Source organism: Salvelinus alpinus, chromosome 6, assembly GCF_045679555.1.
Source record: "Salvelinus alpinus chromosome 6, SLU_Salpinus.1, whole genome shotgun sequence".
Lineage (NCBI taxonomy): Eukaryota > Metazoa > Chordata > Actinopteri > Salmoniformes > Salmonidae > Salvelinus > Salvelinus alpinus.
The window spans coordinates 8,907,789-8,925,136 of NC_092091.1; the positions used below are offsets into that span (position 1 = coordinate 8,907,789).

The 17,348-nt window shown below is 41.0% G+C and overlaps 1 protein-coding gene across 7 annotated transcripts; it reads right to left on the reverse strand.

The window, feature by feature from the left end:
• Positions 1 to 902: 902 nt before the first annotated feature.
• LOC139578078 (acyl-CoA Delta-6 desaturase-like) lies at positions 903 to 15,094 on the reverse strand. Of its 7 annotated transcripts, none has more exons than XM_071405258.1 (14): positions 14,915 to 15,091; positions 14,163 to 14,258; positions 13,762 to 14,063; positions 8,778 to 8,888; positions 7,600 to 7,797; positions 7,270 to 7,371; positions 6,799 to 6,924; positions 6,097 to 6,157; positions 5,891 to 5,967; positions 5,344 to 5,441; positions 5,086 to 5,182; positions 3,562 to 3,641; positions 3,024 to 3,149; positions 903 to 2,806 (listed from the first exon to the last, which is right to left on the reverse strand). In XM_071405258.1, the coding sequence occupies exons 3-14, from the start codon at positions 13,996 to 13,998 to the stop codon at positions 2,755 to 2,757; spliced, it is 1,365 nt and encodes a 454-aa protein (XP_071261359.1). In that variant the 5' UTR covers positions 13,999 to 14,063; positions 14,163 to 14,258; positions 14,915 to 15,091; the 3' UTR covers positions 903 to 2,754. The 7 variants fall into 7 exon arrangements, with proteins under 7 accessions (XP_071261359.1, XP_071261356.1, XP_071261360.1 ...); XM_071405255.1 differs by having other exon boundaries at positions 13,762 to 14,073; XM_071405259.1 differs by having other exon boundaries at positions 14,157 to 14,258.
• Positions 15,095 to 17,348: the final 2,254 nt, after the last annotated feature.

Genomic DNA, 17,348 nt, shown 5'->3' on the forward strand with positions numbered 1-17,348 from the left:
AAGCAGACCAGAGCCAGCTGCTATAGCATTGGTGCCTATCAGCAAGAATGCGGGGCTAGTTACCCCTTTATGGTTATGAATGTGTTTCTACCAGTCATTTAGACAATGACTAGCCCTAACTGCTAGTTTATGCTAACTTGCTAGCTAGCAATTTCACTAGCAGTAAATACTTGCCATCTAGCTAGTTAGCATAAGCTCCTAGGAGTGCTAACTATCAAACTTACTAACAGATTGTCTGATGTAAATTACATAAAAAAAGATAACGTAACTTAATTGCAGATGTAAATGTTTCCACTAGTGACAGAGATTTACAGTTAGTTACTTTATAGCCTTTTAGATATTTTACATCATATAGCTAGATCGCTAGCAACATTTTTAAGAGAGAGCTTTTCAATTGGCATCTCTCCTCTTGTTTTCAGTCATAGGTGGGGACATGGATTAGGTGTGAGCAGTGAAGGGGGTGGGCTCATGAGTTGTGCTCCAATTTGACTGGGGATAGCTTTATTTGTGACCTATGTACATATTAGAATCGTGCAATAGCAGAGCATAAGAGAGAGTTGCCACATCAATGTTACACTGAATTAATGAGTTGAGTTATTGTTATTAAATATTCAATTCCAATATTAATGTTATTTTCCATTCCAATATTATATTCCAATTAATATATTTTCTTAATGAATTAAAAACTATTGAAAACCTTTTGCTCCTGAATGTCATTTTAAAGGCTGCTGGGATTTAAAATCTTGCAATATTCAAATCATATTTAGTACAATTGTACATAATGGATTGTATGGAAAATGAACAACAAAGAAAAAACAAAGAACATTAATGTGCAGGTGAGTTAGAAAGAGGGACTTTGCATCAAATTTCCTCATAGTGTGGATATTAACACTGACATGTGCAACAATTTCCGCCCCATGTTTTATTTAAATAATTAAAATAAGACAACTAGACTTAGCTTTCAAGTATTACTTACTAAATAATTTCTACATTAAACTGATTACATTCATTTGAACACATTTGTGTGAAACCCTATGTCTCATAGTCTTCTACCGGGGTAACTGGCACCCCTGGGGTGGGGGGGGGGGGGGGGGGGCAGCTACCCCGGGGGAAAAAAACAGCCCTTTTCTAAATACATTTCACGAAATAACAAAAAAAAGGGTCAACTGTAGCCATTTATTTCCCTTTATAGTTTATTCACCTAAGCATGACCTTCATCCACGTACCAATTTGTTTTCCAACATTTATTTTGCGTGTCAGCAATTAGACATTGTTTTAGTTACCCCCTAGTACCCTACCTGCGCTTTTATGAGCGCTTACATTAAGCTGTGAGAAGCATATCCCTTCAAATACTGAGGCCATTAGAGTTAGCGAAGTTGTGTTATTTATGTAGCAAATGAAAATAGGCATTTTTAATATCAGAAAATGTAGACTATCATGCCCATATGTTAAGAACAGACAACGAATACGTTGTGAAATGTTGAGGTAAGGTTGAGACTGTTTCACTATATCCTTCACCACCTGCTGCCGAGCTAAACTGTCTTGCATAGAAGCATTCGTCTGACAAAGCGTAAGGTGTTTACTTTCTTTCAGAAGGCTGTGTATCTTGACTTACCGTTTATAATCTAAATGCTAAATTGCAGATTTTGCAGAATATATTGTTGTAATCTCCAAAAGCGTCCCACCGGTATATTGGCGCGCTCTATTTTTCAAACTATAATATGGTTTTGAATTTTTTCTTTTTTTTCTTGTTGGATTCATAGTCTCTCCCCTTTAAAACTGTTCTAATTACCAAATGTTTTATAAACCTCCGATGATCAAGGTATAGAGTCTATTAGAGAGGATCAGTTTAAGCAGAAGTGAGGCGTAGAATCACTGATCTACAAATAGTATTTCCTGCCAAATAATAGGCTTAGTGCGATTACGTTTCCTATGCTGTGCCTCCCCTGGTTTAAGAGATCCCCCCCCCCACCAAAACACTCACACACAACCAGACATTGAATGATTGATTGGAGACAGCTTGTGTCAATTAAAGAGCATTTCCTAGGATTTTCTGCCTGCAGCAAGCCCAGTGGATAATGCTTGAAATGCCATAAAAGAAAATCCCCACAAAAAAAGACGCCCTACCAATGATGTACATGAACTAAGGCTGTCAAACAATTAAATGTTTTCAATCGAGTTAACTAGCAGGATTTGCGATTAATTGCAAATTCCTAATTTGCTCAAAGTGAGCTGTAATTTAAGATTTTTCATACCAAAAACTTTTTTCTAAAGTAACAGTTAGCAAAATTAGGTAAACTGAGAAAGCAAACTTTATTTAACCTCAACTTATTTTTACATGGCATTATAGATTTTAGTTGTATACATGATGTCTTTTGGATGTTTTCAGTGTATTCAACGCTTTCAGACAATGCGATTAATCGCGAAAAAATAAAAATGTATGCACTAAAATGTAAAAAAAAGTTAACTTCAGTTTTAACTGATTAACTCTGACAGCCCTAATATAAACCCTGGATTGTTGCTTTGGATCCCCCATTAGTTCCTGCCAAGGCAGCAGCTACTCTTCCTGGGTTTATGGATCCTCATTAGTTCCTGCCAAGGCAGCAGCTACTCTTCCTGGGGTCCAAAAAATTATTAAAACAATTACGTCAAAACAAAATACAGCATCCGACACAAACGTCTGGGGAAACTATCTCTGTTCACAGGTAGTTAATCTGCGATGGATTTAAATCCCGTCCAGAGCCAGGAAGGGATTTATTTATGAAGATATGCATCCAGCCACAGATCCCCTGACTTCTTCAGTGACCTGGGGAAGAACAGAGGTGGATAACAAACCAGGTAAATCACATAGGAGTCTGAGAGCAGCAGGTATCACCTTATGATGTACAATCTACTCCCAGAGGATAGCACTATACAAGTATTCATTAAAACATGTTTATATTTTATTTTTAAACTGAGTAGCTATTTGTCTGGAACTATTTCATACCCCTGGATAAGTAGTGGTATGTGATGTTACCACTTACCTGACAACATCAATGATGGCGTTCTGCAAAGTCTTGACCTGATAGGGAATTCCATGTTTCTCACACAGAGTACGAACCAGAGGAGCCACCAGGTGGTAGTTATGACGGGGCATGGTGGGAAACAGACTGGGAGACAGAGAAAGAGAGGCAGAGAGAGAGTGGGGGGGGGAGAGAAAGAAAGCATCAGAAAGAGGAGGGGAGAGAGAGAGAGGGGGAGGGGAGAGGGAGAGAAAAAGAGAGAGAGAGAGAGAGAGAGAGAGAGAGAGAGCAAAGGGTATCAGAGTTTCTCAGAGAAACCTCAGAAACTGAGTAGGATTGTATCAATGTTGTATCGCAACACTATTCATAATTAATTAGTACAAGTAATTAGTGCAGTAATTAGTACAAACAACTTAAGTTATATTTAAGATCAAATAAAGCTGAATACTGCCTAAACTATAACCTACTTTAGTATCTGAATGACTTTATAAATTACCATATAAATACAGTATATACTGTTTGACAGACAACAGTAAGGTGAGATATTTGTTTCACTTACTGGTGTTCAATCTGAAAGTTGAGGTGTCCACTGAACCAGTCGTTGAAGGTTGACTGTTCAATATTGCAAGTACCACTCAACTAAGACCAGAGAAAGAAACACGTTACAGCACCCTCTACTGGAAAACTATAGATGTGGCATGAGGGAACACACTAAATGTATTGGGTAAAGTGTTATAAAATGTAATGTCATGTAATATTTTAAACTGTACATAACTGTATTAATGTTGCTGGACCCCAGGAAGTAGCTGCTGCCTTGGCAGGAACTAATGGGGATCCATAATAAACCCCAGGAAGAGTAGCTGCTGCCTTGGCAGGAACTAATGGGGATCCATTATAAACCCCAGGAAGAGTAGCTGCTGCCTTGGCAGGAACTAATGGGGATCCCTAATAAACCCCAGGAAGAGTAGCTGCTGCCTTGGCAGGAACTAATGGGGATCCCTAATAAACCCCAGGAAGAGTAGCTGCTGCCTTGGCAGGAACTAATGGGGATCCATTATAAACCCCAGGAAGAGTAGCTGCTGCCTTGGCAGGAACTGATGGGGATCCATTATAAACCCCAGGAAGAGTAGCTGCTGCCTTGGCAGGAACTAATGGGGATCCATAATAAACCCCAGGAAGAGTAGCTGCTGCCTTGGCAGGAACTAATGGGGATCCATAATAAACCCCAGGAAGAGTAGCTGCTGCCTTGGCAGGAACTAATGGGGATCCATAATAAACCCCAGGAAGAGTAGCTGCTTCCTTGGCAGGAACTAATGGGGATCCATAATAAACCCCAGGAAGACTAGCTGCTGCCTTGGCAGGAACTAATGGGGATCCATAATAAACCCCAGGAAGAGTAGCTGCTTCCTTGGCGGGACCAAATGGGGATCCATTATAAACCCCAGGAAGACTAGCTGCTGCCTTGGCAGGAACTAATGGGGATCCATAATAAACCCCAGGAAGAGTAGCTGCTGCCTTGGCAGGAACTAATGGGGATCCATTATAAACCCCAGGAAGAGTAGCTGCTGCCTTGGCAGGAACTAATGGGGATCCATAATAAACCCCAGGAAGAGTAGCTGCTGCCTTGGCAGGAACGAATGGGGATCCATTATAAACCCCAGGAAGAGTAGCTGCTGCCTTGGCAGGAACTAATGGGGATCCATAATAAACCCCAGGAAGAGTAGCTGCTGCCTTGGCAGGAACTAATGGGGATCCATAATAAACCCCAGGAAGGGTAGCTGCTTCCTTGGCAGGAACTAATGGGGATCCATTATAAACCCCAGGAAGACTAGCTGCTGCCTTGACAGGAACTAATGCAGATCCATAATAAATACAAATGCAGATGGCAAAACCCCAGAAAACACTCCAGGGCCTGTATTCACTAAGTTTCAGTGTAGGAGTGCTGTTCTAGGATCAGTTTAGCCTTTTAAGATGATAATGAATAGGAATGTATGGACAAGGGGGGACCTGATCCTAGATCAGCAGTCCTACTCCAAGACACTGTGTATACGGACCCAGTTGTCTAGTAATGATGACATGTTACCTGCATGGTGAGCCAGTCCTGGTGTCTCTCGTGATCTATCTCCATAGGAAGATGATTCATCTGGGTCACCCATACAAACCAGTGGCTTTCCAAAAACCTATATACAGTACAATATTCACAATACAATTATTCAGCCACAATATTATGTTACATTATGACATCAAGCACAGCATTGTGTTGTTTTATAATACTGTAGATAGTTTGAATACAATGAATGAATGAATTAATCTTTGATCTCCCTCTCAGTTCATACTTTACCTGACGAAGCTGATCAATGCTACCGAGCCAAAGAAACCAAAGAAGGGATAGTAACAGCAGAAGAAGCGAAGGTAGAAAGTCATCGACCACGCCAGATCCTTCACAGTAGACAAAGATTTGGTATTACGGCCAGACATGATCACATCTGGGGTTCCTAGCAAAGCAACAATGATCACATCTAGGGTTCCTAGCAAAGCAACAATGATCACATCTGGGGTTCCTAGCAAAGCAACAATGATCACATCTAGGGTTCCTAGCAAAGCAACAATGATCACATCTGGGGTTCCTAGCAAAGCAACAATGATCACATCTGGGGTTCCTAGCAAAGCAACAATTGTCACTGTTGATTAGGAAGTTAGTCATTTCTGATGGTACAGTCAGTGTGTTGTTGGTGTTGCAATATTTGTTCTCGCTAGCTTTAGTGAGCGACGAACAAGGATTTAGTGCCCCCAGGTGTTAGCATAGTCATATAATCACAGGTGTCTCTCTCTCTCATGGAAGCCTTAGGTTCCACATAGGAAGGAAGAGGATTGGTATGACATCTCACCACCCAGTTCCGTTGTGAAAACATGGTCTGGAATATCTGGATGGTGAAAAACACTGGAATGAGTAGTGGAGGTCCAACTGAGAGACAGAAGGAAAATATTGGTATTACATACATACATCAGTTGTCTGTTCTTTTACTTGTATGTGTTCAATGGAAGTTGATGTGATTTATATACAGAAATCCATAAAAGGTGTTCAGAAACTTACTGAGGAAGAAGTATTGGTGTTGGTGATGGTAGGGCATGTACTTCAACTTCTTTACACCATACTGCAGTAAACAGAGACAAGGAGTCAGATGGATCTTACACAGAAACACCAATACCGGTTTAACACTACTGAGACAAACTGTTACATGGATATCATTACATGGTTATTTCATGAATATTACATTAAATTAATGAACTATTACATGGATATTTGAATATTACATGGGTATTATTACATGGTTATTTCATGAATATTACATTAAATTAATGAACATTTGAATATTACATGGGTATTATTACATGGTTATTTCATGAATATTACATTAAATTAATTAACTATTACATGGATATTTGAATATTACATGGATATTATTACATGGTTATTTCATGAATATTACATTAAATTAATGAACTATTACATGGATATTTGAATATTACATAGATATCATTACATGGTCATTTCATGAATATTACATTAAATGAATGACCTATTACATGGATATTTGAATATTACATGGATATTATTACATGGTTATTTCATGAATATTACATTAAATTAATGAACTATTACATGGATATTTGAATATCACATGAATATTTAGATTATTATTAAAATATGACATGGAGTCAGATGGTTCATAAAGCACTAAGGTTGTTGGTTCAGTTCCTGCAAGGATCACATATATATTATAGAGATAACTACCTCTACCGGCTGTTTGTCTCCCAGGACGAAGACATGCAGCATATTAACATCAGGATCTTTACTCAACACGTTGGGTTTAGCGTGGTGCTGGAAGTGACGATGGTTCCACCAGTTAGCAGAGGCACCCTGGAAACACACAGCTACTGTTACTTATTAATGGTACACACAATTACACTTACTGTAACTTACACCTGTTGGACACTACACCAAATAAGGCTAATGTATAGCAGTGAACTTGTAAATGTAACACTGCTCTTGTGAATGTAGGAAAGTGAAAGGGACAGTTTCCTGAACAAAGATTTAACATAGTCCTGGAGTAAAATGTACTTTCAACAGAGATTATCCATTGAGAATGGTTTTCAGTCCAGGACTGGGTTTAAACTGTGTCCGGTTAACTTATCCAACGAGTAGCAGAAGATCAGCCTAAATAAACAGTCATGTCAAATGTCCAACCATTGTCCAGTAGCCTACCTTTAGGTGTCCAATGACAAACTTGTGCAGTACGTGATTCCAGCTGGATTTCTTGCAGACTGACAGGTGGCCGAAGTCATGCTGCAGCCAGCCAGCCTGGGACTGAGAGGGAAAAAGAAAGGCAGATTTTGAACGGTGTCTAAAAGGTGGTTCGGTAACCCTATGGCTAACCTAAACCCTCACCATAATCTAACCTCACCACCCCTAAACGTAATCCTAACCAGAACCTAATCCTCTAATTCTAACCTTAATCCTAAACCTAACCCTAACCGTAGATCCCTATGCCTGTCAAATATCTTCTTGTACTCCCTAATAATACTGTAATGGTACCTGAGACGTAGCCAGCATGAGGGAACAGAGCAGTGTGACGCTCCAGCTGGTCCCCCAGACCCAGAGCAGGCCCAAAGCCAGGGCCTCTAGTAGCAGGATGTGGCCCAGGTAGAGGCTGAAGAACAGGGGGCGGGCAATGAGCAAACCCTCCCTCTCCACACGGTCACGCAAGGCCTGGAAATCCTGCACCAGTACTGCCTGTATGGGTTAGAGGTGATCAATAATGACGTATGAAGTCTATCTCAATTCATCTGTCCTTGATTTCAGGAGGCGAGGAGACAAACTGTGATAGAGCCAAGTAGATGAACCAAGAGGATGGATGCTGATGAAAGAAAGATGAGAATTGAGGGAGTGGAGGAGGAGGACAGGAGGGAGATGAGGACAGTGTAAATTGAGAAGAGAAACCCGAAGAAGAAGAAGAAGAGATGATGGGTAAGGAAATAAGAGTAACAGAAAGATGTAAGACTCCTGAATAGATAAACAGAGTGGGCAGCGGGGCATCTGGGCACATAGACAGGCTGGTATAATGTGATCTAGTTATAGGGGCATGTGGACACATAGACAGACTGGTATAATGTGATCTAGTTATAGGGGCATCTGGACACATAGACAGGCTGGTATAATGTGATCTAGTTATAGGGGCATCTGGACACATAGACAGGCTGGTATAATGTGATCTAGTTATAGGGGCATGTGGACACATAGACAGACTGGTATAATGTGATCTAGTTATAGGGGCATCTGGACACATAGACAGGCTGGTATAATGTGATCTAGTTATAGTAGATACCTGAAGATGACACACTACTTTTCTAGGAGGTAAACCTTGTCTTGAAATATCTCCATCCACATCACACCTGCTCTTACCACACTCTGACACATTATAGAAAGTATCATTCTGTACAGCATTCTGTCTGAGAAGCATGGAATTCCCTATCAGAGAAAGATAGGCCTCACACTGGTCCCCAGGTCCCTACCTAAACCTACAGTATGTTAGAGTGGCCGTGGTGTCAGAGGGAGAGATGCTGTAGACTTCACATTCTATGTTTCATTATGTAGCCTACAACGATGTATGTTATGTAGAGGGAGAGATGCTGTAGGCTTCACATTCTATGTTTCATTATGTAGCCTACAACGATGTATGTATGTTATAGAGAGAGAAAGACGGGCCTCCTCACATTTTTCCCATGGTCCTGGCTGGGCTCTGTCGTTGCCAGCTCTCCAATCAGCAACGGCTTCAGAAACTTCCTGACAAAATTAGGATTGGGATGGAATGCGACAAATGCGTCCTACAAATCAGAGATATAGATTAATCTATGTTGCTTAATATAAATACATACAAATGTCCTTCTTATGTCTCTCAGTTAATAAAACAAATATTTAAAACAATTACTGTGAGATTAGTTAAGAGGTAACTGTATTACATGTTAGACTTGTATATATAATATATAGTATATAATATTTATTTCCTTATTTATTTTTTTGCTTCCTCTTGGGTCCCCCACGGTGGGCCTGGGCACAGGGGCTTCAGCCCCGGTAAACCCCTGTTAGTAGAGCGTACATTGTGACTGTATTACATATTAGACTTGTTGTTAGTAGATCGTACATTGTGACTGTATTACATATTAGACTTGTTGTTAGTGGATCGTACATTGTGACTGTATTACATATTAGACTATTATATATAATATATAGTATATAATATTTATTTCCTTATTTATTTTTTTGCTTCCTCTTGGGTCCCCCACGGTATATATAATATATATGTAGTATTTTCTTTACTGCAACCGCCAACCACAGGAGGATTTGAGTGTAGACAGCCTGCTGCTACTCTGCTAATCGTCAGATGGTGGAAGGAGAGAAGGTAGAGGGCCCACGTGAGTAACTTGTGAGGCCCTGCCTTGATTGGGTAACTGATTAATAAAAAAATACAAATAAAACAGCATAACAAATGTGGCTGGTCAATTGTCAGGGGCCCAAGCCCATAGGGAGTCCAAGAGGCGAAAAAAATATATAATACTTTTTTTTATTTTTATCCAATCAAATCTCTGAAATTTCAAAATATACCAGAGAGCCACAGGGGATAAACAGTTTATTAAAAATAACTGTGGATTAAGTTTTATCACAAGCACATAAAGGTAACTGCCAAAATAAAGGAAATACCAACATAAAGTGTCTTAATAGGGCGTTGGAACACCACGAGCCGCCAGAACAGCTTCAAGTGGACCTAAACCATGCCAGGAAAATGCACCCCACACCATAACATAGACTTATCATCCCTCGTTAACGCAAGTGTTTCCTTTATTTTGGCAGTTACCGGTATGCCTACAGTCTGGTTTGGCCGCAGTTTGTGCAGCATGTGCACCAAATATACAGCTCGTTGTGTCGTGGCCATAGACATATAATCCATAGAAGTGGTCTTGGGACCTCTTACCCTGCCAATTTGACTGTTAAACTCATGGATACACTAGCAATGGATGCCAGTCCTGACTTGACCGGAAACTACCATCTATGGATTATATTTCCATGGTTGGTTGCAGCTGTCAGTTTGCGTTTTGGCCCATTTCAAAATACAATCGCAGGAAAAAAAATGTACAGTTTGGGAAGCAAATGGCTCTCACTGGAAACAGAAGACTAGACAGTCTGAAGAACCAATATAAATGTTTTGTTTGTTTGTTGCTAACATCAACACTGTTTTTCATAGCTCACAACGAGTGCATTGGCCATCACCATGAGTAACCTATGGCTTCATCTTCATCATTAGGTGAGTCAGTGTGCCACTGGACATTTTACTTGGTTGCCTACTATAGCTTATGAGATTATATATATATATATATATATATACACAGTATATACAGTGGGGAGAACAAGTATTTGATACACTGCCGATTTTGCAGGTTTTCCTACTTACAAAGCATGTAGAGGTCTGTAATTTTTATCATAGGTACACTTCAACTGTGAGAGACGGAATCTAAAACAAAAATCCAGAAAATCACATTGTATGATTTTTAAGTAATTCATTTGCATTTTATTGCATGACATAAGTATTTGATCACCTACCAACCAGTAAGAATTCCGGCTCTCACAGACCTGTTAGTTTTTCTTTAAGAAGCCCTCCTGTTCTCCACTCATTACCTGTATTAACTGCACCTATTTGAACTCGTTACCTGTATAAAAGACACCTGTCCACACACTCAATCAAACAGACTCCAACCTCTCCACAATGGCCAAGACCAGAGAGCTGTGTAAGGACATCAGGGATAAAATTGTAGACCTGCACAAGGCTGGGATGGGCTACAGGACAATAGGCAAGCAGCTTGGTGAGAAGGCAACAACTGTTGGCGCAATTATTAGAAAATAGAAGAAAATAGAAGAAGTTCAAGATGATGGTCAATCACCCTCGGTCTGGGGCTCCATGCAAGATCTCACCTCGTGGGGCATCAATGATCATGAGGAAGGTGAGGGATCAGCCCAGAACTACACGGCAGGACCTGGTCAATGACCTGAAGAGAGCTGGGACCACAGTCTCAAAGAAAACCATTAGTAACACACTATGCCGTCATGGATTAAAATCCTGCAGCGCACACAAGGTCCCCCTGCTCAAGCAGGCGCATGTCCAGGCCCGTCTGAAGTTTGCCAATGACCATCTGGATGATCCAGAGGAGGAATGGGAGAAGGTCATGTGGTCTGATGATTCAAAAATAGAGCTTTTTGGTCTAAACTCCACTCGCCGTGTTTGGAGGAAGAAGAAGGATGAGTACAACCCCAAGAACACCATCCCAACCGTGAAGCATGGAGGTGGAAACATCATTCTTTGGGGATGCTTTTCTGCAAAGGGGACAGGACGACTGCACCGTATTGAGGGGAGGATGGATGGGGCCATGTATTGCGAGATCTTAGCCAACAACCTCCTTCCCTCAGTAAGAGCATTGATGATGGGTCGTGGCTGGGTCTTCCAGCATGACAACGACCCGAAACACACAGCCAGGGCAACTAAGGAGTGGCTCCGTAAGAAGTATCTCAAGGTCCTGGAGTGGCCTAGCCAGTCTCCAGACCTAAACCCAATAGAAAATCTTTGGAGGGAGCTGAAAGTCCGTATTGCCCAGCGACAGCCCCGAAACCTGAAGGATCTGGAGAAGGTCTGTATGGAGGAGTGGGCCAAAATCCCTGCTGCAGTGTGTGCAAACCTGGTCAAGAACTACAGGAAACGTATGATCTCTGTAATTGCAAACAAAGGATTCTGTACCAAATATTAAGTTCTGCTTTTCTGATGTATCAAATACTTATGTCATGCAATAAAATGCGAATTAATTACTTAAAAATCATACAATGTGATTTTCGGGATTTTTGTTTTAGATTCCGTCTCTCACAGTTGAAGTGTACCTATGATAAAAAATTACAGACCTCTACATGCTTTGTAAGTAGGAAAATCGACAAAATCGGCAGTGTATCAAATACTTGTTCTCCCCACTGTATATACACAACACACACAGTTGAGGTCAGAAGTTTACATACACTTAAGTTGGAGTCATTAAAACTAGTTTTTCAACCACTCCAAAAATGTCTTGTTAACAAACTATAGTTTTGGCAGGTCGGTTAGGACATCTATGTTGTGCAAAGATTTTTCCAACAATTGTTTACAGACAGATTATTTCACTGTATCACAATTCCAGTGGGTCAGAAGTTGACTGTGCCTTTAAACAGCTTGGAAAATTCCATAAAATGATGTCATGGCTTTAGAAGCTTCTGTTAGACTAATTGACGTCAATTGGAGGTGTACCTGTGGATGTATTTCAAGGCCTACCTTCAAACTCAGTGCCTCTTTGCTTGACATCATGGGAAAATCAAAATAAATCAGCCAAGACCTCAGAAAAACAAAATGTACACCTCCATATGTCTGGTTCATCCTTGGGAGCAATTTCCAAACACCTGAAGGTACCACGTTCATCTGTACAAACCTGAAAGGCCGCTCAGCAAGGAAGAAGCCACTGCTCCAAAACCGCCATAAAAAAGCCAGACTACGGTTTGCAACTGCACATGGGGACAAAGATCGTACTTTTTGGAGAAATGTCCTCTGGTCTGATGAAACTAAAATTGAACGGTTTGGCCATAATGACCATCGTTATGTTGGAGGAAAAAGGGGGAGGCTTGCATGCCGAAGAACACCATCCCAACCGTGAAGCACAGGGGTGGCATCATCATGTTGTGGGGGTGCTTTGTTGCAGGAGGAACTGGTGCACTTCACAAAATAGATGGCATCATGAGGGAGGAAAATTATGTGGATATATTGAAGCAACATCTCAAGACATCAGTCAGGAAGTTAAAGATTGGTTGTGAATGGGTCTTCCAAATGGACAATGACCCCAAGCATACTTCCAAAGTTGTGGCAAAGTGGCTTAAGGAAAACAAAGTCAAGGTATTGGAGTGGCCATCAGAAAGCCCTGACCTCAATCCTATAGAAAATTTCTGGGCAGAACTGAAAAAGCCTGTGAGAGCAAGGAGGCCTACAAACCTGACTCAGTTACACCAGCTCTGCCAGGAGGAATGGGCCAAAATTCACCCAATTTATTGTGGGAAGCTTGTAGAAGGCTACCTGAAACGTTTGACCCAAGTTAAATAATTTAAAGGTAATGCTACCAAATACTAATTGAGTGTATGTAAACTTCTGACCCACTGGGAATGTGATGAAAGAAATAAAAGCTGAACTAAATCATTCTCTATTATTATTCTGACATTTCACATTCTTAAAATAAAGTGGTGATCCTAACTGACCTAAAACAGGGAATCAGGAATTGTGAAAAACTGAGTTTAAATGTATTTGGCTAAGGTGTATGTAAACTTCCGACTTCAACTATATATATATATATATATATATATATATATATATATATATATATATTCTCCTAATATTGTACAATCTGTGTGTCGCTTCATTGGCCTGGGCTATTGTTTGTTTGAATTCAATTTAGATTGATCTCAGTTTGTCAGTCAGAGCTATGATTTCTTAATCAGGCCCTGGACATGTCATACAATGATAGGCTACTAAACGTGTCTAAATTTACAACATCACAAACATGTGCATAGTCCTGGATGAAGATCAACAGTCATATTGGAATAGCTTGAGAACATTTTACCAACAACTTCCATAGTTAGGCTACTGACCGTGGCATCTTCTCCGGCAAAGTGACTGATGACCCGGATGCCCCCCGGGTGTCTCTTCGCCCACTGGGAAATATTATAGACCTTCCTGTCGATGACCAACCACTGGTCGCCTCTTTGGGAGTGCCTCTGGACCTCTTCCCAGGTGTAGACTGCACTGCCACCTCGCCCTCCTCCCCCTCCACCCCTGTCACCCTTGGCCGGCTCGCTTGACTCAGTCTGCTGACCTCCGCCCCCCATCCTCGGTTCTCTCTGTTCCACTCACACCGTCGCTGTGTCGGCTGCGCTCTGTCGAGTCTGTCCAACTGAAACACACTGAGGACCAGTCAAATGCAATGTACAGAGAGGAAGTCAGGGAATGGAATCAGAATCAGATGATGCTGTCTGAGCCAATTCACACCCACGTGATGAAATGGTGTGATTCTTCTGCAGGTTGATGTTTATTGGGATGAGTCTTGTCCTGGAGGCAACAACTGGGAGATTTCTGCTAGATGGGCCAGCTGCAAAGTAAGTGAAAATTGGCTATATTGTAAAAATTCATGAAAACAAAAATGCACTTTTTTTTGGTCTTAATTTAAGGTTAGGATTCTCAATGTGGTTAAGGTTAGGCTTATATTTGATGACTTTGTGCTGTGCCAGCTAGTGACCATCCTGCAGAGCTGCCTCCAGAACCTGATTCATGACAACAACAAAAAACGCTAACCTGCGATTCTTCTGCCAGAGGGGAAGGGAGATGTCATATCGAATGACTAATATCTGAGCATTCTGTGTGGAGTTTCTCTTCTAATATGTTGAGCATCGATGCAATTTACCACGATGTTTATTTGTAACACTATATTAGAATAGAGACAAAGAGCATTGAAATATTCTCATCAATAAATAATAAAGAAAACAGAGATGCGCCATTGTTTGGGCATGGACTCTTCTTCCGTTCCGCATGTTTGCCGAGTTTTATATGACACAGTACAAACCTTTGCGTGTTTAATTTTAATGTCTGTATATAATGATAGACATGTAGACTATCAAGTTATAAAATCGAGTAGTCCATTGGTGTGTCAGCCCTAAAATAAATACCTAGGCTACATTACTATCAAAAATAGAACGCAATTATACAATGATGATTCGAATACAGAATGAATAGAATAGACGCACTCACCAATATTCCCAGATGTCCAATCCTCGCGTCCTTTACTTCTAGCTCCTTCTCTTATTCATAAAAATACATGAACTTCATTCTGATCACCAGTCTCGTCATTTATCCAATCAAATCATCAGTCGGCTACGAAAGGTAGGCCTATCTCTCGTTCCATAACGCCCTATAGCTCAATCAGTCATTCACCCGCTCGTTCACTATACAATACTAAGCCGATCATTCGAGGGTCTCTAGTCCAATGGGGTTATTTCAATAGACCCCTGGCATATTTGCAATTGGTTCAAAAAAGCCCTTCAGGTCTGTCAATCATCCACATATTTCAACCAATCAGAACGCTTGGACGCACTCCAGGGCCCCGCCCCTGACACATCAGTGCGTGTCTACACGTTGTCTCAAGAAGTAGAAAAGACAGCCCCCTTGATGCTTCAGTATGTAGTATTTTATTAGGGGTCTTCCTGGGGTTTATACAAAACATAAAACATGACATAATACATATTTTAACCTTTATTTAACTAGGCAAGTCAGTTAAGAACAAATTCGTATTTACAATGATGACCTACCAGAAGGCCTCCTGTGGGGATGGAGGATTAAAAATAAATAATAAAATAAAAATATAAGACAAAACACACATCACGACAAGAGAGACACCACAACACTACATAAAGAAAGACCTAAGACAACAACATAGCATGGCAGAAACACATGAAAACACAGCATGTTAGCGACACAACATGACAACAACATGGTAGCAACACAACATGGCAGCAGCACAACATGGTAGCAGCACAAAACATGGTACAAACATTATTGGGCACAGACAACAGCACGAAGGGCAAGAAGGTAGAGACAACAATACATCACGCGAAGCAGCCACAACTGTCAGTAAGAGTGTCCATGATTGAGTCTTTGAATGAAGAGATGGAGATAACACGGTACAGTTTGAAGGACAGAACTACATCAAATGACATAATACAGAACATTAATGGACAGGCACGGAACTACATAAAAAAAAAAAATTATGACAAGCATTAATAGACAGGTACAAATTTCCATATATTTAAAATAAGAATAGACAATTCTCATATTCTTATGCCTTAGCAATCCATGCAATGTGTACTCTTAATAATGTCTACAATTGCAGGTTCTGATGCTAATCTCTCACAACCAGTTATTCTGTTTACACTAGTGAGAATCTCACAACATTAGGAACCACTTGTCTGTTGTACAGGTCAGACAGGATGGATTCTACCTTTCCTCACCACTTGTCTGTTGTACAGGTCAGACAGGATGGATTCTACCTTTCCTCACCACTTGTCTGTTGTACAGGTCAGACAGTATGGATTCTACCTTTCCTCACCACTTGTCTGTTGTACAGGTCAGACAGGATGGATTCTACCTTTCCTTACCACTTGTCTGTTGTACAGGTCAGACAGGATGGATTCTACCTTTCCTCACCACTTGTCTGTTGTACAGGTCAGACAGTATGGATTCTACCTTTCCTCACCACTTGTCTGTTGTACAGGTCAGACAGGATGGATTCTACCTTTCCTCACCACTTGTCTGTTGTACAGGTCAGACAGGATGGATTCTACCTTTCCTCACCACTTGTCTGTTGTACAGGTCAGACAGGATGGATTCTACCTTTCCTCACCACTTGTCTGTTGTACAGGTCAGACAGGATGGATTCTACCTTTCCTCACCACTTGTCTGTTGTACAGGTCAGACAGTATGGATTCTACCTTTCCTCACCACTTGTCTGTTGTACAGGTCAGACAGTATGGATTCTACCTTTCCTCACCACTTGTCTGTTGTACAGGTCAGACAGGATGGATTCTACCTTTCCTCACCACTTGTCTGTTGTACAGGTCAGACAGTATGGATTCTACCTTTCCTCACCACTTGTCTGTTGTACAGGTCAGACAGTATGGATTCTACCTTTCCTCACCACTTGTCTGTTGTACAGGTCAGACAGGATGGATTCTACCTTTCCTCACCACTTGTCTGTTGTACAGGTCAGACAGTATGGATTCTACCTTTCCTCACCACTTGTCTGTTGTACAGGTCAGACAGTATGGATTCTACCTTTCCTCACCACTTGTCTGCTGTACAGGTCAGACAGGATGGATTCTACCTTTCCTCACCACTTGTCTGTTGTACAGGTCAGACAGTATGGATTCTACCTTTCCTCACCACTTGTCTGTTGTACAGGTCAGACAGGATGGATTCTACCTTTCCTCACCACTTGTCTGTTGTACAGGTCAAACAGGATGGATTCTACCTTTCCTCACCACTTGTCTGTTGTACAGGTCAGACAGTATGGATTCTACCTTTCCTCACCACTTGTCTGTTGTACAGGTCAGACAGGATGGATTCTACCTTTCCTCACCACTTGTCTGTTGTACAGGTCAGACAGGATGGATTCTACCTTTCCTCACCA